This window comes from Excalfactoria chinensis, chromosome 16, assembly GCF_039878825.1.
Source record: "Excalfactoria chinensis isolate bCotChi1 chromosome 16, bCotChi1.hap2, whole genome shotgun sequence".
Lineage (NCBI taxonomy): Eukaryota > Metazoa > Chordata > Aves > Galliformes > Phasianidae > Excalfactoria > Excalfactoria chinensis.
The window spans coordinates 4,778,097-4,801,394 of NC_092840.1; the positions used below are offsets into that span (position 1 = coordinate 4,778,097).

The 23,298-nt window shown below is 46.9% G+C and overlaps 3 protein-coding genes across 11 annotated transcripts; 2 read left to right on the top strand and 1 right to left on the bottom strand.

The window, feature by feature from the left end:
• Positions 1-2,620: 2,620 nt before the first annotated feature.
• Positions 2,621-5,760, top strand: XBP1 (X-box binding protein 1). Its single transcript, XM_072351009.1, has 5 exons — positions 2,621-2,863; positions 2,964-3,060; positions 3,129-3,257; positions 3,816-3,979; positions 4,689-5,760. The coding sequence occupies exons 1-5, from the start codon at positions 2,676-2,678 to the stop codon at positions 4,876-4,878; spliced, it is 768 nt and encodes a 255-aa protein (XP_072207110.1). The 5' UTR covers positions 2,621-2,675; the 3' UTR covers positions 4,879-5,760.
• An 814-nt stretch (positions 5,761-6,574) lies between these two features.
• CCDC117 (coiled-coil domain containing 117) lies at positions 6,575-13,262 on the bottom strand. Of its 4 annotated transcripts, none has more exons than XM_072350907.1 (6): positions 13,189-13,262; positions 12,729-12,895; positions 11,800-11,850; positions 11,200-11,436; positions 9,830-9,967; positions 6,575-9,248 (listed from the first exon to the last, which is right to left on the bottom strand). In XM_072350907.1, the coding sequence occupies exons 2-6, from the start codon at positions 12,893-12,895 to the stop codon at positions 9,002-9,004; spliced, it is 840 nt and encodes a 279-aa protein (XP_072207008.1). In that variant the 5' UTR covers positions 13,189-13,262; the 3' UTR covers positions 6,575-9,001. The 4 variants fall into 4 exon arrangements, with proteins under 4 accessions (XP_072207008.1, XP_072207007.1, XP_072207006.1 ...); XM_072350906.1 differs by having other exon boundaries at positions 13,145-13,257; XM_072350905.1 differs by lacking the exon at positions 13,189-13,262 and having other exon boundaries at positions 12,729-13,018.
• A 94-nt stretch (positions 13,263-13,356) lies between these two features.
• On the top strand, positions 13,357-23,243 carry LOC140259496 (solute carrier family 2, facilitated glucose transporter member 11-like). Of its 6 annotated transcripts, XM_072350898.1 has the most exons (13): positions 13,559-13,606; positions 14,053-14,138; positions 15,505-15,603; positions 15,835-15,995; positions 16,654-16,778; positions 17,562-17,691; positions 18,807-18,955; positions 19,890-20,077; positions 20,183-20,293; positions 20,392-20,493; positions 21,045-21,120; positions 21,591-21,718; positions 22,063-23,243. In XM_072350898.1, the coding sequence occupies exons 2-13, from the start codon at positions 14,103-14,105 to the stop codon at positions 22,264-22,266; spliced, it is 1,509 nt and encodes a 502-aa protein (XP_072206999.1). In that variant the 5' UTR covers positions 13,559-13,606; positions 14,053-14,102; the 3' UTR covers positions 22,267-23,243. The 6 variants fall into 6 exon arrangements, with proteins under 6 accessions (XP_072207004.1, XP_072207001.1, XP_072207003.1 ...); XM_072350900.1 differs by lacking the exon at positions 14,053-14,138 and having other exon boundaries at positions 13,448-13,606; XM_072350902.1 differs by lacking the exons at positions 14,053-14,138; positions 15,505-15,603 and having other exon boundaries at positions 13,448-13,606.
• Positions 23,244-23,298: the final 55 nt, after the last annotated feature.

Genomic DNA, 23,298 nt, shown 5'->3' on the forward strand with positions numbered 1-23,298 from the left:
GCCAAGATTTCTCCAGAGACATTCGTTCCGATTAAAGATGTCTCCACGGCCTTTCAATTTATGCACTCAGATGTCACGGCAAACTCCTGTCTGATGCACAGAACAAGCTGACATGAGAGTTGTGAGACAGGACAGATATACACCGTGTAGTGACCCTGCAGGGCCCACATCAACATGCAGAAACAGCAGCACCTTGAAGCAAAAAAAGAGAAAAGAGCACTAAGAAGTAAACTAAAGTTCTGTGAGAAGTAGAATCATAGAATAGACTCACAGAATGGTATGGAAGGGACCCCCAAAGGCTGTCTGGTCGCACTGCCTGCAGTGCACAGGGACACCCACAGCTCCATCAGTGCTCACAGCCCCATCCCCAACAAAACAAGAAAGCTGTCAGGACTCTCAGAGCCTCTGAATTTGTAGGGAAATCCTAAATCCCAGTGAGTGAAGCCTAAGGAATAGCAGAAGCTGTTTCCTTTCAGAAACAGGCATTGCCCCAGTGCTAGGCTTTACCAGTAGGAGGCAGCCATCAGGTTTTACTGAGCGCAGTTGTTTACCTCCCGGAGCATTTTCCAAGAAGAGGCTCCAGTTCTGATTCCGGATGTGCAAACAGGAGAATTTACTGTAACAGGAGCTTTTAGGCGTGTGAGATTTCAACAGTTGGCTGCTCTCCTCAGAGCTCACTCAGCACATCAAATATTTGCTGAGAATCCAGAACACAAGCTACTCAATGGGACAGCGGGGCGACAACAAGTTCCCTCTGTCTTGTATTGCCCAAACTCATTCTGCAGCATTCCCCTCAAGCTGCACTCATAGTATCCATCTCAAGAGAGTGCTCTGCTTTTTCCTTTGACCTGTAACAAGCACCACAAATGTATAATTACACATCCATGTAAATAGGTGGACACAATTCCTCTCAAGCAACAGCGCTTCTAAAGAGCACCCCCAGCACACAGTTCTGTCCTTTTCTTGGGCCAAGAGCTTAATCAAATCTGCAAAGATGTTGAAATGAGGCACCTTCCAGTAACAGTGCTACCCCAGCAAACCTAGGCATAGGGCTGAAGTCTTCCCTGCCCAGCTGACAACAAACTCAGCAATCAGGTTAGCAGTCTCCTTTAGAAACACAGTGGTGATTTTTCACCTGAAGACGGAGAGGACTCATATCTTGAGAGATACACTCTCCATCTCAGCATGTTGATGAAATGTACGAATAAGTAAAGTGAACAGAACGATAATTACAGACGTTACAAGTTTGGAATAACCTTGCTTTAGGCTGCAGAACAGTTTCCTTTCTCTTTAATCAGCTAGTGATACAGATCTGGGAATATGCCAGCTGTTGACATGAGCTGGAGGCCCTAGGCCACTTTCCAAGTGTTTCTAGACACACGCTGGGCAAACATGCTCTTTCTCAGACTATGTCTATTAATTAAATTATCTTTTCTTTGTACATTCTCATTTTCTCTACCTCCCCTGTACCCCCTTTTTTCACATGCAGATAACATTCGGCTCGTATTTCTTTCCCTATCTGATGTTACACAAGGGGAAAGCCTCTCCACCTTTGTTAAACAGAACTATTTCCTTTGCTAGGTTGGCCACCTGGAACATACCACATAAAAGCTGTTGGCAGGAACTAATGTTGTTTCTGGCAGGACAGCCAACAGTATCCTCATTGGCACATCCTCAGATCGTGGTGATGAACTACAGATCTAAAGAGAGGCAGTAAGGAAGAAGGGGCAGACCCTCCTTAGCAGGATCTGTGTGATAGCGGAAGGGGAAATGGTTTCAAACTAAAAGAAGGGAGGTTTAGATTGGATATAAGGAAGAAGTTGTTCACACTGAGGGCAGTGAGGCACTGCACAGGGTGCACAGAGAGGTGGAGGTGCCCCATCCCTGCAGGCACCCACAGTCAGGGGATGGGGCTGTGAGCACTGATGGAGCTGTGGGTGTCCCTGAGCACTGCAGGCAGTGGGAACTGATGGCCTTTGGGGGTCCCTTCTGACTCAAACCATTCTTTGATATTTATGCAAGGTTATACAAGAAGTTCTCTGAAGTAATCGCTGACACGGGGCTCACAGGCTTAAATGCAATAACTGAAGAAAAAAAAAAGAATAGAAATATAAGAAGAGGAACGTGTAAACAGCAGGTTGGCAAAGCAAAAGAAAACCAAAAAGGCAGAAGTCAGCGCTCTGAAATCACAGAACGGCTGAGGTTGGAGGGGACTTCAAAGATGGCCATCCATCAAAGATGGACATCCAAAGATGCTCCACAGCTCGGGCTGCCCAGGGCCCATCCATGGCCTCGGGCACCTCCAGGGACCCATAGCTCTGGGCAGCCCGGGAATGCCGGCAATGGCAGGGCGGCAATGGTAGGGCGGCAATAGCAGGGCAGCAATGGCAGGGCGGCAATGGCAGGGCGGCAATGGCAGGACGGCAATGGCAAGGCGGCAATGGCAGCCATGACAGCCCCGCACCGCCCTCAAGGCCCGCCACGTGCCAACCCTTCCCCCACAGTCTGATGCAATCCGCCCCAGCCTTGCTCCCTCCTGCAGCCAATCGCGGCCCGCGAGGTGCCGTACGTCACTCCGTCTCGACCAATCAGAAAGAGACACGACCGTAGAAATCCGGGCGGGGCCGCCGTGCCGGCACTGTGTGGCGGCGGCTGTCGGTGCGGTTGTCCCGGTTATGGCGGAGCTGCGTGGAGCTCCGCGGCTGCTCCTTTTCCCGGGCGATGCGGCCGAATCCGCTCCCGGCCGCCGCCTGTCCGTCGTGCTGCCCGCGGGGGCGGCTCCCAGCCCCCCAGAGGCTCCGCCGCCGGCCCGCAAGCGGCAGCGCCTCACCCACCTGAGCCCTGAGGAGAAGGCTCTGCGCAGGTGAGGGGGGGGCGGCGGCGTTGGGCCGAGCAGGGAGGGCCGCGGGGCCTCCGGTTGTGCCCATATTGTGCCCATATTGTGCCCATATTGTGCCCCGTAGGAAGCTGAAGAACCGAGTGGCAGCTCAGAGCGCCCGGGACAGGAAGAAGGCGCGGATGACGGAGCTGGAGCAGCAGGTGGTGGAGCTGGAGGAGGAGGTGAGCGCCGGGCCGGGCCGCGCGGGGCGCCTGTGGGATGCGATCTGACCGCGCTCCGGTCTCCACAGAACCAACGGCTATTGAGGGAGAACCAGCGGCTGAGGGAACAGACCGGCAGCCTCTCCATGGAGAACCAGGAGCTCCGTTGCCGCCTGGGTTTGGACACTTTGAAGACAGAGCCGGAGTGCGAGTCGATGGTGAGTGCCCGCAGCCCGCGGCGGGGCAGAGTCTGGCTGTGCCGCTCCCTGAGGTCGTCGTGGGGCGGAGCGCGGCGCTTTGGGGCCGCTGTGTGCTGAGCAGGCGCTGTGAGCAGTGAGTAACCCGGCAGCGGGCGTGGGTGTTGCTCTCATACAGGAACATAAGGTGGTTGAAGTTGGTGGGGTCTGTAAAGATCATCCAGTCTCACCTCTGCCGTGGGCTGGTGGCCCTTCCTGGCTCAGGCTGCCCAGAGCTCATCCGTGGCCTTGGGCCCCTCCAGGAATGGGGCACTCACAGCTTGTCTGTGCTTCTATGCTCTGGGGTGGGGAGGAAGAAAGAGCTGTTAACAGTCAATTATGCATGTTTCAAAAGAACAGGGAAAGTGGTGAGCAAGGTGGATTTCCAGGGGTGGGGAAGCTTGAGCTGACATAGAAAGAAGTCTTGCCTCATCAGATATCGTACAGCCAGTAGAGAATCTAATGGTGGAGTTGTTTGCAGAAGTGCTGTCCTGCCTGCCAGAACACTTGTGGCTGATGGGGCTTTTTTTCCTTGTACAGGTTGTGAAGGAATCCAAGGTGGATGACATCAGGTTGGTGACCGGGTCCGCTGAGTCCGCAGCACTCAGACTACGTGTTCCTCTGCAGCAGGTACAGGCCCAGCTGTCACCATTTCTGACAACCTCCACATGGATTCTGATGCCTGTGACTCTTCAGATTCTGAGGTGAGCATCTGCTCCTGTCCTAAATAGTCTAAAGACTTCAAAACGTTCTAATATAAGTCTTATCTTCAGCTTGTTTATTAAGCTTTGGAATGCCTTCCTTGTGACTTAAGGTCTAATGGATACCCCATGTGTTCAGGAGGTGTTAATGCAACTTCAACAAGTTCAATTTCTGTCGTCTTAAAAATGTTGCCTGGACAGTCTTCTGGCTTATACAGCAGAAGCATATGAATGCTGGCTACATACTGTAATTTTACTCTTATTAAAAACAGGTTTGGTTATTGATGACTACACTTGGAGCCACAGTTGGAGCTTCAAGACAAGTTGTGAATTGTTTCCTATCCTGAAGACTTTGAAAGCTTACATACTTTTTGGTCATGGGCAAGTCTGCTTATGACTGGTTCTTGTCCTTGTTCTCTAGAGCCAGTAGGTACTGTGGTGTTGGCATGTAAAGGGTCTAAGGTACTAGGATCTATTAACATGCAGTCAGTGTGGAGTTTGATCTACTAGCCTTAAGAGAGTTAATGAATGAAGTAGTTTTGATCAATGACTATCTTACCAGTATCAATAACTGACAGTTGCTCTTGGTAAAACTGCAGTTGTGTGGTGATGTTAGCTTATCTTTGCTTTCAGGTGAAGGTGGACTTGCGCCACAATAAATGTGTTGTTACAGTAGTAGGTCGTCTTTCTAAAACAGTATTTTATTCTGCAGTCTGATCTCCTGTTCGGCTTTCTGGACAGTCTGGACCCAGAAATATTTCTCAAATGTGCTGATTCAGAATCATCCAGCCTGGAAAAGCTGGAGGAAGAGATGTGTGGAGAAACAAATTCCATACCGACCTCCCCCTCTCCCTCTCTGGGGTCCCCATCAGCTAAGCTGGAGGCCATTAATGAACTCATAAGGTTTGATCACGTGTACACAAAACCCTTAATACTGGAGTTTCCTGTTAAAGTGCACAATGAAACCAATATGCTTGTGAAAATTGAGGGAGTGTCTCTCTCTCCACCTGAAGACGAAGCTATTGCTGAGGTCCCAGTGTCTGTGAAAGAGGAACCTGTAGACAGCTTAATGCCTGAGCTGGGTATCTCTCATCTGCTTCCCTGTCACCATAGCTTTGCAGCCTCAAGCTCTCTGCTGGATGCTGGTAGTGACTCTGGATATGAAGGATCCCTGTCACCCTTCAGTGACATGCCCTCTCCTCTTGACACTGACTGTACCTGGGAGGATAGCTTTGCCAATGAACTTTTTCCTCAGCTGATCAGTGTCTAACTTGGTAGTGTTAACTGTCCCTGGTTATCTCCTGGCAGGGTAACATGATGTATATATACACACCTTTTCAGTGGGTGGAGAGGAGTGGAATTGAAACTAGATGATCATTGTGGTCCTTTTCAACCCAGGCCATTCTATGATTCTATTCAGAGAAGTGTTGCTTGTTTCTTCCTATAAATGCTGGTAGATGTAGTGATGGCCATTCATTTCTACTGGTAAGAGGGGAAAAAAGGTTGTTTTTTATCCCCCGCCGCTCCCATTCAGCATTCTCTCTTAGGAGAGAAGAAAATTAATTTCTCAATAACTTGGCGATTTGGAATGAACCTGAAAATCAAAGTACTCTCAACACTGAAAGCTTTATTGGGATATCTGTGTTTAGACAGCTGGTTTACAACTGAAGTCTGTGCATTTTACAGATGTACTGTATAAATGCCTGTTTTCTGTTGGCTATGTAGAGTTGCTTTCTCAGTTTTTATTTAACTATGTTGATGCAATTAAAGTGCAATGCAGCTCACTTCTTGCCTTGTTTGTCAGTAAAGGGGGGGGAGGGAATATCTGGACTTCTGAAAGCTTTGAATTCTGTGTTTCTGTGTGGTGGGTCTTCCTGTGCTTTGTATGTCAGGGCAGCACATGTGCCTGTAGCTGCTCTTCTGATTGATCTCTGGAGGGTTAGAGCTGTGCTGACTTATGGTGCTAGTGAGTATGCATGGGATGAACTGTAAGGGTTGGGTAAAATGAAGAAAAGGGGTTAATCCTCAGTGCTTGCTGTTAAAAACAGCTTCAACTGCTACTGCAGAACACTGCAGGTGTGACTGACCAATTAAAGTAGCAACACTGCCACCCAGTGATGTGGACATAGATTGCCTGCTTTCAGTGTATCCACTTACCTCAAAGATGGAAACACAGCTCAGAGAGCAACAAACAGTAGGTCTTAAATTAGGTCTTAAAGAACTTGGTGTCTCCTGATTGCATTTGCATTGCATTTGGAAATGGGCTGTTGAAATTCACACCCAGAATGCGTTAAAACACAGCAGCCAGAAGCGGAGTACTATTGATGCCCTTTTGTTCCCTCTTTTTCATCTTTACAGTTGTAGATGTTTCACAGCGTGGCCTATCAAGGCTCACTGTCAGTGTGGGTTCTGATACAAGTTGGTGCTATTTACTGCACACATTTCATGTAGGGTATCTGGAAGCTTCATAGAGCTCAGGACTTTCACTAGCACTAACACCTACCAGATGTGAGCTTAGCAAGCTTGTATCTGGAATACCTGGTTACCACACTGCTCTTATACAGTCTGTAGTATTAAGGATGAATTGCACCATCTAAAAATACTTCAGAAAATTTATTGAAAAACTCACATACAAATGGTGATTTGGCCCCAAGAGAAGACAGACCAGAATCAGATCGTCCATATTTCAAAATAAAACTCTCCTAATACTGCATCATGTTTCTCTCTTCCTTGCAAACAGAGTTAAGAAAGTCTCTTAAGGAAGGCAACAACAAACCACTCTCTTACAAATACAGAAGTGTGGAAACAGCTGGTAGTTTGTCCTCACCAATTTCAGGAGTACGATTTTGCTCAGTCCTTCCAGGTAACTGGTTCCTACTTTATCCACACTCGAAGCACTTCAGCCCTGTTCTCTCCTCCTAACAGCTTAAATAAGTTAGACACACTTTAAAATAAATCTAAAGCAAATGCACTGGATGCAGCTCTTCCCCATCTCATGGTCTTTGTCAATAGATGGTTCTTTCAGATGGCAGAATAACAGAAGTCAGTATTAATTTAATGAACAATTTGTCATTCAGTGTTTTGAGTAGGGAGGAAACTGGATTTAACTTTTTGGCCTCTCAGAGTTTTCTGTACCCTATGCCAAAATGGAAGTGTTGCTGAGATGGTTTCATCACAGTTTTGGATTTGTTACCCTCCTTTCTCCATTAATTCAGCATCAGAGCTATCAGTTGAATCAGTCCCAATCTTAAGCTTCCACTACAATCTCGCAACCTTAAAAATAAATATTTAGAGGCACCTCGTTTTCTACCCGCAATGACTACAGCCTGCCCCGAACTGCATTACCTTATGCACAAGCCATGTAGCAGCAGGTCAAAGGCTGTACAATTTAAGCAAGTTCAACAGTATAATAATACATAAAAAATGCTACACGTTACATGCAAGAGATTCGTAACAGACTCTGAAATAGATATAAGAGCAAGAAAAAAGCTGCACACGCTCTCCAAAGTCCCAGAGTGGTACTTAGATACCAGTTTTCAGCATAATACCTATTCAAATGTTGGAATGTTTTTAGTGAAGCTCTGAAATATTTTAGCCAGAAACAGCAAATGTCAGAACACCTCCAACAATCAGAGCGAGATATACACAGGACTTAACTAACAGGGATAACTTTCAAAGCAAGCTGCTGTTCTAAGCCAAAGAAGAATGAGTGCAAAACCAGAAGTTGAAAATCAAACTGGCAACTGTGAGTTATTTAAGCATTTAAAAAGCCCACACAGAATATCAATTATCTGCTCACAGGATGGATACATTTTCTTATGCAGACAGCTGCATTAGTGAGGTCAGTTTCTCTGGAAAAGGCCAAGGACTTGAGAGCGGAAGATGATATTCTCTGCCTTGTTTAAGTATAACAGAATTAGTGTGCATGGAAAAAAGCTACGAGCTATAGCGCACTGAGGATTCCTTAACACCCTAAGCACAATACATAACTATTTTGGCATATGAACTATGTGGCATCATGTTAATGGCATGTTCTAGCTTAGCCCATAAATCTAGGTTTCCTCATACAAACAACAAACATCTTCACCATCAGTGTCAGCGGTCTCAAAGTTGGGGACTTAATTACCTTGGTGTTCAGCATTTGACCCCTGTCACTCCAGAAAATCAGCTCCCTCTTACCTGATCTTGAGCAGAATTAAAGGATATTTCTTATTTAATCAAGTTATGCTGTCCTTAACTGACTTGCCAGCTCAGCGCTTATAAAAATCACATCACGATGTCAAACGTGCATCATTTGGCTTGGGAACCACTTCACTTTGTGCCGTTTGGGGAGGAGGAGCATTAAAAACCCACATTTATGAGACCATAAGCCAGAGAAGACTATAGTTAATAGATACCTTCCTAGTCAGTAGCTAGTTTTACTTCCCACAATGCAAAAGAGTTCTGCTCAGTCATAACCTTCCTTGCCAAGCTGCAGAACGTATCACTGCAGTATTGGAGTTTACATCAAGTAAGATGAAACAGCAATCGTGTGAAGAGCTGTATTTTTACAGGGGTGACTTTCCTGTCTCTGACTAGACTCAGGAGCATGTCTTGCTTTCAATACCATCCTCTAATGTGAATAAAACTGACCAAGCATAGTATATGCACCAGTCTAAATGGCTCAGTAAGTGAAAAGCGTGGCTTAAGCCACCATAACATTCAGTTAATTGGATTTTAAACCTTTCTGGGGGCATTAGGAGGATATTTCATCATTAACAAAGATGGAAAAGCTGCTTCCTTGTTCCAAAGGCCTCTGGGTCGCCTTCTCAGTAAAAATGAGAATGTTTAACAGACCAGAATTGTATTTTTATAACGTTTCCCCAAGTTGTCTCTGGCCAACCCACGTTCTTACAGTCACTACTAGGAGAACAAAAAAAACAACCAAACTTCAGATTCACACAAACCAGAAGAAGGAATAAAAATAACAACAACAAAAAAAAACCCATCACAAGGTGTCACCACTTTCAGTCTACAACTTGGCATCTACAGCTCCATTTCTTCTTCTACACATCCAGAGATTCCCACACTGGCATATGGATCTGGAGACATGGCAGTCTGTTGGGATTCAGGGAATGTTTCAGTCTGTGGGTCAAAAGCAGCTCCTGGTGTTGTCTGCTTAGCTTGACACCCTTCAGTACTCTGCTGCCTGAAATTCTTAACAGGCTTCAGTTTATCTGTGAGAAATTCAGGAAGTGGTTTCCAAAGCACCAGCTCCATAGAAGGACGGCTCCTAGAAGGGATGGAGTGTCAGTTAGTTTAAAGTTCTGCAATCACATCTGCTAAATGTAGAACACCAGCGAGAATCTTCATCCACTGTGCTAGCCTGGAACTATATTCCAGGATGGAACTACATTCCAGGATGGAACTACATTCCAGGATGGAACTATATTCCAGGATGCACATTCCAACTTTTTGCCTATTCAATTTTCTTTAACCAGTTCCATTACTTGCAGTTCTAACCCTGTGTGTTCCTCCTGTTCCACCAAACTCAACGAGCACTGTTGGTCACACTTGAGGACCTTCTTTGGGGAACCCACGTACATAACAATGAGGACATAACCGTTTATTCAAAGTATTTCACCCTGTACAAATCAGGGTATAGAACAGACAGCTTGATGGCTGCTGCAGTTACACTTCATTCTATTTTACATCAGGATAGTTCTTCCTGCTTTTGACCAGGTGAGCGGTCTGTTACACAACGCTGGTTGCATCATGCACTAATGAAGGACATCTCCACAAACACGAGACTGTGTCTCTCATTTCGTTTGCATGTGTTAGCTACATAGCACCAGGATTTCCTCCAGAACTTACATAGACTCTATTATTTTCTTTGTCAGGACTTCACCAAAATCCCTCTTCATCCCTTTCTTAAGGGTATCTGACAGGATAAGAGTGGGCAGATTGCTAACATTTCCATCAGCATGAACTTCCTCATCTTCATCAATTATCCTAGGAACGGAGGGGGAAGAGGGAAATAAACACTATTGAGCATACTTTTAACAGGCACATCCACTGCAGACTACAGTTCTAACCACGTGCACTGCACTGTACAGTGCAGATATCTGGCCTAGGCTGGGGTACCAGAAGCAGCGGGGCCAGGTTCTCATGAGTCTCTCTTGGGCCAACATACCCTAAGAACGACTGCAACCATAGAAGCCACTTGAGCGGCTTCTGGTACCTGAGCTAGCTTCGTTATCTTTGTATCATCCAGCAGTGCACAACGACACCAAGAAAACATAAACCACATTCACTTCTGGGGACGGCATATAATTCAGTCCTATGACAACAGTGAGTTTGTAACCCAGCAACTTTGGCTGCTCAGCTCCCCATCTGTTAATTCTGAGAATGAATGAAAAGCTACTGAATTTATTTCTTAATCTTGAAAGACTTTGCATCAATCTTTGTAATCTCTCACATCATACTTCGTAATGCAGGTATAGCCAAATGAAGATAAACGTCTGCTCTTATTTACCCATGGAAAAACACACCCTTTCATGCATCATATGTTAAGTACTCAACTAAAAATGAAATGGTTTTTAAATGTATATGTCTTCTTTGCAGCAGTCACTGTAGAGTATTTTGGAACACCAGTTCAGCTGCAGTCAATTGCTACATACACATGACATCCCCCAAAGTCCTTGAAAGACAAGAATACACACTACATTTATTACATGACTGTCGAGGACTGACAAGAGCCACCCCATTTCCAACTCCCAAACCACCTGATTGTTAACAAGATGAACCTCAGGATTACATATGCGGAAAGAGATCTCTGATTCATGCTATTCTTTACACTCACAAATTCGTACCTATCCCGAGCATTTTGAGGTATTAATCATAGAACAAGCTGGGGAGAAGAAAAAGCTGAGCTCAATTCCAAATAGATAATGGAAGTTAAAAATGTGAGCTCTGGATATATGCAAAAGAAACTCAAGACCCAGTATAGCACATTGATGCTGTGTGATGACTTTGAGGAGACTGTTACTTATTCAGCATCTCTTGTTCTTGCATCCTCAAGTTCAGATCACATTATCGATCACAACACTCACAAAACCATAGGCAGCTTACAGAGGGAGCACTCACACAGAAGGTTCATCCCAGACTCAGCAGTTTTACCCCTTAATACCCACCAAAACAAGGTAAAGCTTAGCAAAGCCAGTCCAGTCAATCCCTACATTTACCTGTCCTCAATTTCCTGAAGCTTCCTGCGAGCAACCTCGCATTGCTGCTCCCCCATTGTCTGCTCCATTTCTTCACAGGGGATTTCTAACATGGCAGTTTCAGGCCGGCTGCCACCATATTGACTTGTTGCTACCTCCCCAGCTGCCTGCTGACCTGCACACAGAATCCACTCTTCAGTGCTGGGATTCAAAGGGCAGTTTTTGGTTCCTGTCAGTCTCTTCTTCTTCACGGGACAACTAGGAAACAAAACAAGTTTACAATTGACCAAAGAGAAACGTGGTTTTCTACAGGACAGAGTATTAAAGGCACGTACACTTCACCCAGCTTGACAAACTGCAGGAAGGAGACCTCTACAAAATAATACATCAACACTGCTCTTACTAAATCGTGGGTACCCTATGCAAGAAAGTCAGTACTGTGCAATTAACGAGGAAACCTCAATGGGTTTGGGCTTCTGTGCAACCTGGGGGAAGGATTCCACACTGAAACAATGGAAGAAGTTCCCTTCCTGTGCATTTTGTAGATAAGATGCACTCAAATACTTATGGAAATTATTATATATATATTTTTTCAGGATATAAAACACAAATTCAATTTACCCTTCTGACTCTTCTTCTAGCTTATGCTTCTTTCCACATCGAACAGAGACGCTGCAAAATAGAGAGAAATAGTTACTGGCTGGTACTAACTTCAGCCTCAGTACGTCATCTCATGGCAACACGCTCAAATGGAATGTAACCAAACAGCAAAATCTGACTGAATTGTTTAAGTATTCACATAAAAAAAACCTGTGTTCGTATGTTTCAAAAAGCAATTTGATTTTTAAAAGGCATCGGAGCTTTGAGAACTTATCAGAAGGCTCAAAAATTGGGCACACGAGAAGCTCGTGATGTTTAATAGAACCAAGAGCAAGGTGCTGCAGTTGGGTTGTGGCAATCCCAGATACATGTCTAGACTGGGAGAAGACACAGAGAGCAGCCTGGAGAAGACAAGGCTACAGGGAGAGCTCACAGCAGCCTTCCAGTACCTGCAGGGCGCTCACAAGCAGGAGAGGAGTGACTTTTTGCATGGTTTGATAGTGACAGGACGTGGAGGAATGGCTTTAAACTAAAAGAGAGGAGACTGAGGTTGGATGTGAGGAAGCAATTCCTCACTCAGAGGGCAGTGAGGCCCCGGCAGTGCTGCCCAGAGCTGTGGGTGCCCCATCCCTGGAGGTCCCCAAGGCCATGGATGGGCCCTGGGCAGCCTGAGCTGGTGGCAGCCAGCACATGGCAGGGGTGGGGGATCCTGAGCTCCGCTCCAACCTCAGCCATTCTGTGAATCTATGATCAAGGTCTCCGTAAAATCGCTCGCATTTCTTCAGTTTTTGAAGGCTTCTTCATCCCTCAGCAACGACCTCAAGGCAGCAAAGCAAGCAATGCAGTGCTGACGTGCAGACAGACAACACGGGACAGGCACAAAACAAACCACGACCGCTCCGGGAACCAGAGCGGATCCGTGTAGGCCGACGCGGCCGTTCCGCACTCACCGGCTGTGGTTCTGCTGCGGGTGCGGCGCGGGCGTGAAGGATCCCACGGGGGGCACGGCCACGCCTTCGTTGTAACTCCCGAGCGCGGCCAACGAGGCGATGTCAAAGCCGCCGGGCGGGCACACGCCGGAAGAGCCGTAGCCGCCGTCGCTGCCGTTCCCCACCATCTGCACGCAGCCCACGGCGTCCCCGGGCAGGACGGGGCGGTCAGGAGCGGCGGCCTGCGGGAACTCCAGCGCGGGAGCCGCGGGGATGCCCTGACAGGACCTGCCCAGCGCCGCCATCCCTCCCGCCGGGCCGAAGCGGGCCGTCAGCACCGCGCTCCCTCTGGAGGCCCCCCCCCGCCCTCAGCGCGGCCCGCGGCGCTTCCCCGACACCCTCAGCCCGAGTCGCGGCCCGGCCGGCCCTACGCGCACCCCGAGCGGCAGCCGGGCCCGTTCGTCACCGCCGGAACGCTCACCGCCGGGCCGGGCCGCGCAGCGCCCGAAGTCGGACGGCACCGCCAGAGCCCCGCCGGCTTCCAGGCCTTTCGCCCCGCTCGGAGAAGGCGGGCGGAGCACGCCGGGAGCTGTAGTTCCGCGGCCGCCGCGGGGCGCGACGGGAGATGTAGTGCTGGGGCGGCCGGCGCCGCGGCTGTGGAGGTGCCGGCGCGGCTATGGGGCAGAGCGCGGCCGCTCGCTGCGCTGCTCGAGCCCCGTCCGAGCCATGTCCGCCTGGAGGCCCGGGCTCGGTCTCGGTCCCGGTCCCGGAGCGGCGGGGCAGAGCCGCAGTGCGCCTGACGCGGCTGATCCCCGCGGGGCGGACCGCAGCCCGATCCCGGTCAGCTGAGGGCCGAGCGGCGCTGCGGGCGGCGGGCAGGGATGGCTGCGGAGCGGCAGGTAACGCTGTGGGGGGCTGCTGGGAGCCGAACGGCGCAGCTGGCGGGTGGCTGTGCGGTGTTTTCTGCTCTGCTCTAAGCTGCTGCCGAACGTGTCACTGGGAGCTGTTACTGTCATGCAGGGAGCTTTTACTGTCAGCTTCTTCTTGGGCTCTGTGAGGCTTTATGAGCGTTGGACCTCAGGGCAGTGAGGCAGCGCTGCCCAGAGCTGTGGTGCTCCATCCCTGCGGGTGCCCGAGGCCATGGATGGACCCTGGGCAGCCTGAGCTGGGGGCAGCAGCACATGGTAGGGGGGGGGATCCCTGAGCTCCCCTCCAAATTCAGCTACTCTGATTTCCATCTTAAAAAGGGCTGAGAAGGATCCCCCGGGCTGGAGATGGAGCACAAACATCTGTGTGTTTTCCTGCAATAATAACTCGATTTCTTTGGCACCTTTTATCCCCGTAGTGTAGTTTACTAATTTTTGCAAAGGAAATCTAATTCAGCCTATGCTGTGAATGGAGTCCCAGCCCCTGCTGAGCGCACCCAGCAAGGTAAGCGGAGCTCTGTGGCCTCACAGGTGGGTCCTGCAGGTCTGTGGCTCCTTAACAGTGCTGCTCGGTTGTGAAACTCCCTGATTTTCCATGGTTGATTAGTTGGAACGCTCCTTAAGCATCACGAGTTCAAGAACTCGTGAAATACATGAGGCTGTTGTCTGTGGCCTAAGAAATCCAGGCCCAAACTGCGACACATGTGACACAGCATATGGGGGGAATGAGCAGGCTGATGAGGGCAGGAGGAAGAATGGAGGTGTCATAGCAAAACAAAGGGTAGATGGTTCGGGTCAGTGACCCTGGGCTCTTTTCCTGACCCCCTGCAGTGTTTTCACTTCCTGATGTGTAGCTCTCACTCTGGAACCAGAGGCTGAAAAGAGCAAGAGGGGCTTGGGGGGAAGGAATGGGCCTGGAGCGTGTCATAGTGGATGTTATATGTAGGGGTTGCTGAGCTCTGATGAGCTGCATGATCAATACATCCATCTGGTACATTGAGTGTAACCAAACAGGGAGCAGAAGGTATTGTAATGGTGTGTCCTGTAACCCTCTGTGGCTTAGGTGCCCTGTTAGGGCTTCCTGCTAGTAATGTGTACACTGTGAGTCCTGATTGCTCTGAGCAGAGCGTGGAGTGCATCACAAGAACTCTCACCCAGCTGCTTGGCAGATGAGGAGTGTGAGGTGTGGGTAAAGGAAGGCCTTGTGCAGAGAAGTGGGTCAGTAGGGAACCAAATCTCTCTGCTGCTCTTATGGCTGCACTGCTGCATTTTTGTAGTTGTTGCTTGGGATTATGCTGCTTCTTGTTTGTTCTACGCGTGCTTTGATGGCTGTGGTTCTATTATGCGGGTTAAAACCATGGCTTTAGCAGGCATAGGAAATCATTGCCAGGGTTGTCTTGACTTTGGACTGTTTTAGACTTGAAGTTATGCATGAAACTTCATTTTATTGCTGGAAGAAGATGAAATGGGAATGGAGAGATTACAGTTCTCAGCAAGAAGTTGTGAGATGTGACCAGCGTCGCTTCGTCTCTGTTTTGTTTGTACTCAAGTGGAAGTTAACCACGGGCTGTTACCGGTTCCCCTTCAGATATTTCTGACGTTGGGGTCCTTGGTCTTATTTTACTCATTCCAAACTGTTCTGCGAGGGCTGGTTCAAAAATCAGCACCTCTGAAGTGAGGCAGAGGGCACACACAACTGCGGCCAACATCAGTGTGAAATGGTTTCTCCTACGGCAGAGGTTGTTTTCTAACCAAATAACTTTCATGGTCCAAAAAGTCAGCGATTACCTCAGTGATTTTTCTCCTAGGTGTTACACACACCTGAGTTCAAGGACATGCCTGTGTTCATACCTAACCCTCTTGTTCCCTAGTTTCCCAGCTGGACCTTGTTTCTGGCTGTTTGCTCGGTGGGAATTGGAGGGACCTTTCAGTATGGATATAACGTTTCCATTATCAATGCCCCCACTCAGGTAAAGTATTCTGCCTTGTGATAATTCAGCTACCCTGTGTAACTGCTTTAAGAATAATTAACAGAATAAAACAAAGAACATCTTCCAGTCAGCCAGGAACGCTGCATCTTCTATTGCATCTATCAGCTGTCAGAGAACATCCTGCTTGTTAGCTCCCAGAGTGGGATTTTAGGGCTGACTCCTAATAGCTAGATGGAATGCTGTACTTACACCGTGCTTTCTCTCCTGCAGCACATACACAAGTTCTTAAATGAAACCTGGGCCAGTCGTTATCACGTGGAACTCAATCCCAATCTGCTGACTTTTCTTTGGTCGGTCATTGCTTCTATCTTTTCACTCGGTGGCCTGTGTGGAGCCCTTATTGGAGGCAGCATGGCAATTCAGCTGGGCAGGTGAGCTACAGGGACAGGCACAGACAGAGCACGTTCTCTTTTCCTACTTTCTTCCTAGGAGTACTTCCAAGAATATGGCAGTGCTGTGTGAGAACACCTTTCCCATAAGTGTACATCTGTGCCCTGTACTAATGGTAAGGACGTTCCATATAAACACAGTGAATAAACAAAGCCATGTTCCTACCTTGCTGTATAGGGAATTGTTAATCACAGCCTGAACCTCTGATTAATCAGCTGAGGCAAGTGTCGGGTCAGCTGTGGGAGCACAGGTGAGAGTCATTTAGCTGTATTCCCAGAAGAGGTGGAGCTTGACTTTGCCTCCTCTAGACCTCATTTAAGGGCTGACCACCATTAAGGCAGCATCTCTTGGAGACTGCTCCCTGGTGGAGATTGCCTCAGTGTTTCCCAGTCAAGTTATCCATATCGGTGAGTTTTTTCCTATAATAACCTTTTGGATATCTGTTATCATCTTTGTTACCATCTTTGTATCATTCCACCTTACACTTGCCATGGCTGTTTTTAGATGTGAGCGAACAGTTATATCAGATTCCCAGCAAGAAACTTGTTCCTCCAGTCCAAAGCCCGTTTGTATTACCAAAAAATAAAGTGTTTGTTGAAAAAGTGTTATTGATTATCCTTTATTTTTTCCCCCCTTCAGGAAAGGAGCTCTTCTGATGAATAACATTATAGCCATACTGGCTGCCATTTTAATGGGGATCAGTTTTCCAACAGGATTGTTTGAGTTGCTGATTGTTGGAAGGTTTTTGATTGGTATCAATTCAGGTAAGGGATTTCCTGTCCCTGCTGTCAGTAAGCTGTTGTGTACGATGGCTTAACGTTACCGGTGAGCCTTTAGGTGTTACAATACAATAGATATTACAATATATGCTGCTTTGTAGATTTGGTCTGAAAGACGTTGTGTGGTTTAATTTGGACTCTGAAGGCTGATAAATTCACAGAAAAAGTCCCATTTCCTACACGTTTCAGTTCAGTGCTGCATTTCAAAGCAAAACCTAGAAAGTGAAAAAGTCTTGAGTCCTGTAAGCAGCGATGGAGCACCTGGTGGGAAGGCAGGGCCAACCCAGGGGAGCTCAGGTGCATGCAATGTACCTGAGTGATCAGATGGGGTGGAGTCAGGATCCACCACTACTCAGCCTTCATCCAAAGGCTGGCAGTGGAGGTGAGGGAATTTCTTACTGGAGATCCTTGCCTACCTGAGGCCTTCCAAAGGTAAGCAGCTCTTCATTTCTGTGTCTGTTGCATTTGGGCTTGTGCTCATTTCCTGCAGCCAAAGACTTTGCTGCCCTGCTGTTGTCATGGTGCTTTCCATCTCATGGTATTACTCCTGTTTGTAACAGCATGAAGAACCATACCTTTGGTGTGGTTGTAGTTATCTAGAATAAGGTAATATTTCATTAATGGCATTGTTGTTCAATAATCAGAGTCTGGTAAAGGAACGAGTGTCCTTGAGCACAGAAATCCAGGGTTAAGTGCCCAATATCATATGATATATGAAGAGCTGCCACGATACACTTTGTAGGAAAATGTTTCTCCTTTGACTTGCAGGTGTTGGGCTCTGTGTGCAACCTTTGTACCTTGGGGAGGTTGCCCCGAAACATCTCCGAGGAGGCATGGCCATGGGTAGCTCCATCTTTCTGACCGGGGGCATTCTGACAGGACAAATAGTTGGTCTGAGGTTAGTAATACATGGACTTTTTCTACCTCTTATTACTTGTGCGTAAGGAATTGCAATTCCTTGCAGCTTCCTGAAGGATCCTCGCTGTAGCACTTCTGAATCAACTTATATAGAAGGCGTAACAGAAAAACCTACTTCTGCCACTTTATTCTTAAAACTCCAAACTGTCTGTACTATTTATTCTCAGTTTACAAACATCAAACAGAACGGCGCCGGTAAATGGGCACAGTTATGCCAAGTATGTGTTTTTGCTGGAGACAGTGGATTATAGCTAAATGCATTTGACAGGACTTGAGGGAGGGCCTCTGAAGTAGCACTGCTGCTGGTTTTGTGCCTTGTGAGAACTGATGAGGTTGCTGGGGACTTCGTACAGTTGGTTCCTGAAAAACTATAGATGAAAAGCTTCTGTCATGAAGTCTGCCACAGGCTTCCTCCTGTCCTAATGACTCACAGCACCTTAATCTGCTTCATCTTTTCTTTCCTCTTCTCCCCATTCTACTACCTGAGGTCCTTAGAAGTTCTTTTTTCCTTATTCTGTCTTCCGAAGTAACTAATTGTGCTGATGACTTTAGGTGTGAAGTGCTATAAAATAGAATGTAAACTTAGGCTGCCTAATCTGAGGTCAGTGCTTAAAATGCAAAATGCTTTCTATTGGATAAGTTTATATTGCCCATCATTCCTCATCCTGTTGATTCGAAGGGCTCCAATTTTAGCAATTCCTTTCTATGTAAATACACCTCATTAGATCAGCTCTGAATGGGAGGTGGGGTCAGGTGAGTGGCTGCTTTCCTTTCAGAGGCAAATGATTATATCACTCTCAAAAGCAGTTGGGAGTTCCAGCGTTAACCTCGAGGTGAATTTCTTTGCTTTTGCATTCCTGTATTGTTAGAAAACGCTGCTGCAGCAGATCTGAAGCTAATTCTTAGAGTCAGCACAGCAATAAGCAGCAAGAAAGCAGCACTGCTTGTTTCTTCCTGACTGAAGCCTGATTTTAGAGTGGGTGGGAAATGCTTTGCAAACCTCTTTCTGTTGAGGTTCACATGATGTAGGTAACAGGTTACAAGAAGCATTTATTGAAGGGCAAACGTCTTGCTTTCTCCCCACATCTCTCCCAGGGAACTATTAGGTGCAGAAGCATATTGGCCTCTTTTGCTCTCCAGCAGCTGTGTTCCAGCATTTGCCCAACTTTTGTTCCTGCCTTGGTTTCCTGAAAGTCCCAGATATCTTCTTATTGATAGAGGTGATGAGCTGAGCTGTGCCAAAGGTAACTCGCAGTGGTTCTTTCTCTGCATCCTCAGAAGGTTCTGACGAGCACGTTGGGTTCCAGATTTCACTTTTCTCTTTATCAGCACAACGTAGTTACACAGCCTTTGGTCTTGCATTCAAATGACTTCAGGTAATATTTTGCTTTAGAAGAATCGGGTTTTCTTCCCTGCCATCCACTAAATGCATCCCAATGGCAAAATTAAAGACATGGGTGTAACAAAAGGTGTGATGTTTGTCTGGAATGTAAGCGGAAGACTCTAAACTGCTTTGAATGTCCTCCAGTGAAACAGCTGTTCAGCAGTTTGCAGCCCAGGTATAAAACAGCTCCAAACAGTTTGTGTGGGGAATGTTTCAGGGTCAGATATTTGACTTAAATAAAAGGAATGCCTCTTGAATCTGATCCACCATGGCAAGACACACGTAAAGAGGGTATCCTTCATTCTAGAAAACCAGTGTAGTGGAAATGTTCAGTCATGGCCTGAAGCAGTGATGGAGCACCTGGTGGGAAGGCAGGGCCAGCCCAGGGGAGCTCAGGTGTATGCAGTGCACCTGGGTGACCAGAAGGGCTGAAGCAAGGATCCACCCCTTCCCAGCCCTCACTTAAGAGTTGGCAGTGAAGGTGAGGGCATCTCTTACTGGAGATCCCTGCCTACATGAGCCCTTCCAAAGGTAAACAGCTCTTTCATTTCATTTTTTGTATCCATGGCTGCTGCCTCTGGGCTCGTTCTATTTGCTGTAGCCAAAGATTTGCCACCCTGCTATTGTCATCCCATCACAGCCAGCAAGCAAAAAGCCATGAAGCAAATCAGTGGTTTTTTTCTTCCTAAAGTAGAAAACGTTTGTATTTCAGCAATGGTTGGGTCCTTGTGGAAAGAGATGAGTTTCCAGTGACTGTGGAATAGGTAAAACTCAGTGTCGTGTTCTGTTTTTAGCTTTGAAGCGACTTCATGGTTCTTCACAGTATCAAAGGGAGATGGAAGACATCCAGCGGGAATGCTTTGCCTTGGATGGGGAGAAACCCAAGAAGCCCTGGCAGCTCTTCACTGATCGTGCCGTGCGATGGCAGCTCGTTACTGTTGTTGTGATGACTATGGGCCAGCAGCTCAGTGGGATAAATGCTGTAAGTCACAATATAGAATAGATTCAGATGTATGATTTGTTTCTTGCTGACTGTTTACCTACTGGAAATGCCTGATTCTGCTTTTTTTTCCCCTTTCTGTTGTAGATTTATTTCTATGCAACTTATGTTTTTGAGCAAGCTGGGATCTCAGCGGAAAAAATCCCCTACGTGACTCTTGGCACTGGCACTTGTGAATGCCTCACAGCACTCACCTGTGTATGCAACAATTCCTTCTGCCTTCTAGTACAGACCATAACAATTTAATGTTGGTAAATACGAGCTCAGTATGGTAACAAAACATCTCTTGTCCATAGGGTTTACTTATAGACCGCGTGGGAAGAAGATACCTCATCCTTGGGGGATACCTCCTTATGACCCTCTGGAGTGTTGTTCTGACGTTCTCTTTGACTTACCAGGTGTTCAGTAGGACTCATTTTTGTTCTGTGATGTTACTAACAGGGAGTGTGACTCTGTGATGCTAGAAGGTGGGAGCTGTGCTGTGCTGAATGGCACCATAGAAAAGGTGAAGATGCCTGCATCTATAGTAATTCTAGCGCTTCTTTACTGCACCACTGGACTTTATGTACACATAAACAACACAGTGAGAGAAAATCTGTTTACTCTGAGAGCTCCAAGACAATTCGGTAACGCACAGGGTCATTCTGAAGTGCTGAAATAAGCACTGACAAAATGTTGAACTAATAATGATAATTTTCCATGCTGATGCTGTTTTTTGCCTCAGAGGATTGATGATAAATCTTGGAAGTATTGGAAGACATCTGGTAAGATCTGAGAATGCAATATTGACTTTCAATTAAGCAGTCCTGTTAAATATAGAGGTCTTAAGCATCTGTGAATGACTGGTCTTACTTGAAATAAAATAGCTGAGGAAGGTGTAACTTAAGCCCGAATTTTAAACTAGATTATTAGAGTACGAACTAAAGCTTTTCATTCTCTTCTGTTCCAGGATCTGCACTCCTGGGTGCCTTACGTGAGCATGATGTCTGTGTTTGCCTTCATACTGAGCTTTGGGCTGGGACCAGGTATCACCCATTAAGGGATGTTATAAAATGTTCAGCTGCCTCTTGGGGGGTGTAAGGAGGAAAGTGAGCAACTCTGCTGTGTAAACCAGCAGCATTTACCTAAGGCTGCTGAGGCTCTCATTAAGGAATGCAAGTCATAGAGTCTCATCAGAATGAATAGCATCACACAGCCTGAAACTGAAGCTCAGGCTGTGTTCTTGTCAGGGCCAGCTGTGTGCCAGGTGGGGCTCTTAGTTCTGTCCTTCCATTCAGGCAAAGCATAGAAGCAAGATAAAACCTGTTACACCTTTAAAGGGACCTTTGGTGCCTGAGCAGTCCTATGGAAACAGGCCCACTTGAGAAGATGCTTACTGTGTGGGCAGAGACTGACAAACATGCCATTAAAAATGACAGCTTCGTGCCACTGGAAGCACTTTGTGAACTGCCATGTGCCACAATCACCTTGTGTTGTCCCAAATGTGCTCCCCCAGGTGGCATAACCAACACGCTGACGGCTGAGATCTTCGTGCAGTCCTCGCGTCCTGCTGCCTGCATGATTGGAGGGGCTGTGAGCTGGATTAGTTTCTTCACCATTGGAATGCTTTTCCCTTTCATAGTGGTAAGTTGACATACTTTGTTTTCTCCGGATTGCTTCACCTCCCACTGAACTCTAAGGTTCCATCCAGCTGCTTAGTGGGAGAAAGTGAGACTTGCACACTGGGTGCACAAAAACCCTCAACTGAGTGTAACCGATACACTGTTTTGTTACTGTTTGTTAAGACCTAAACAATTTGTAAGTAAAAAGGAATGCATGAGGGGTACAGATTTAAGTCTGTGTTGTCTGGGAGCCTTCTGAGCTTCAGGCCATCAGGTTATCATGCAAAACAATTGGGGCTCTTTGTTTTCTGAAGCCCACCGTTGCACATGAAGCACGTTGCAATCATAAATGCCGTTGACTTGCAGAAAGGCCTGAAGCAGTACTGCTTTGTGGTGTTCCTACTGGAGTGCTCCGCAGTCGCTGCTTTCATCTTCCTGGTAATTCCTGAGACGAAGAACAAATCTTTTCTGGAGATCAAGAAGGAGTTTCACAAACTGAACTTTGGAAGGAGAAGCAAAGAAAAGGAAACGGAACTGAATGAAAGAAGCCAACTCCACAATGAGTATTAGAGAAGTATTTTCCCAGCTATAAGAGAAGGACCTTAATGAGAATTACAAATGCTGTCCTCTGAATTAGCACTGTAATGCTGTGAGCAAGTAGTTTATTGCTTCCTCCTGCTAACTGAGTTGAAGCTTAAGTAAACACAAGTATGCTGTTAAGGCTGCTGGTAGAACGTATGATACAGAAGGCCCAGCAGCTCCCTTTGGACAGGCACTGCTTTAGTAGCTCTTTTAGTTCTAAGCTCCTTCCTCAGATCCAAGCATCTGTTAGTGCTTTACAGAAGAATATATGGCTCATAGTCTGAGGTGTTCAACCCAAACACAAACAGACCCACTGCAAAGCTGCTGTTTGAAGTATTATACTGGGCATGTGAACTTGAAGTCTGCAGTTGCTGTATCTTAATATAACTAATCTCAGTGTAAGGTTTAAGGACATCAGATCCCTACTGGTCCTCCTGCACAGACACAGGCAGCCCATCTCAGTGATCGGGGCAGCGTGACACTGATGTGATTTATCTTTATCAGGTTATCTTGAGCGATAGTGAAGTTTATTAGAAAGCTTTGTTTCCTAGAATGGCATAATAAAGCAGTTCCTGCTCTTGGAGTTGTGCGTTTTGTTTTCCCCCCCAGCCTCGTGTCTTAATACTTCAAACTGTCCAACAGGGCTTTAAAGCTTCTGCTCATTTCTGAAGGATGTTTCAACATGATGAAATCAACATCTCCAAAAGCACAAAGGAGCAGCAAGGACTGATGATGATAATAACAGTAAGAAAAGAAAACCAAAATGATTTCACCTTCAAAGATGTTTCCAAGGTAGCTGGGTAGGATGCCCGTACCAGGAGCTGGATGAGCTTTCCCTTTCATCTCCAATGTTGCACCAGGGCTTTTCCTCAACAGAAAGGAAACTCTATGGACTTTAGTAGTAAAAAATCATCACTGCACACTTTGAGCACAGCCAGAACTCCATAAGGGTGGTAACCTCAGGCATGTGGTGCAGCTTTTCCTGGCTGCTTTGTTTTCCTTCTGTGAGAATTAAAGCTC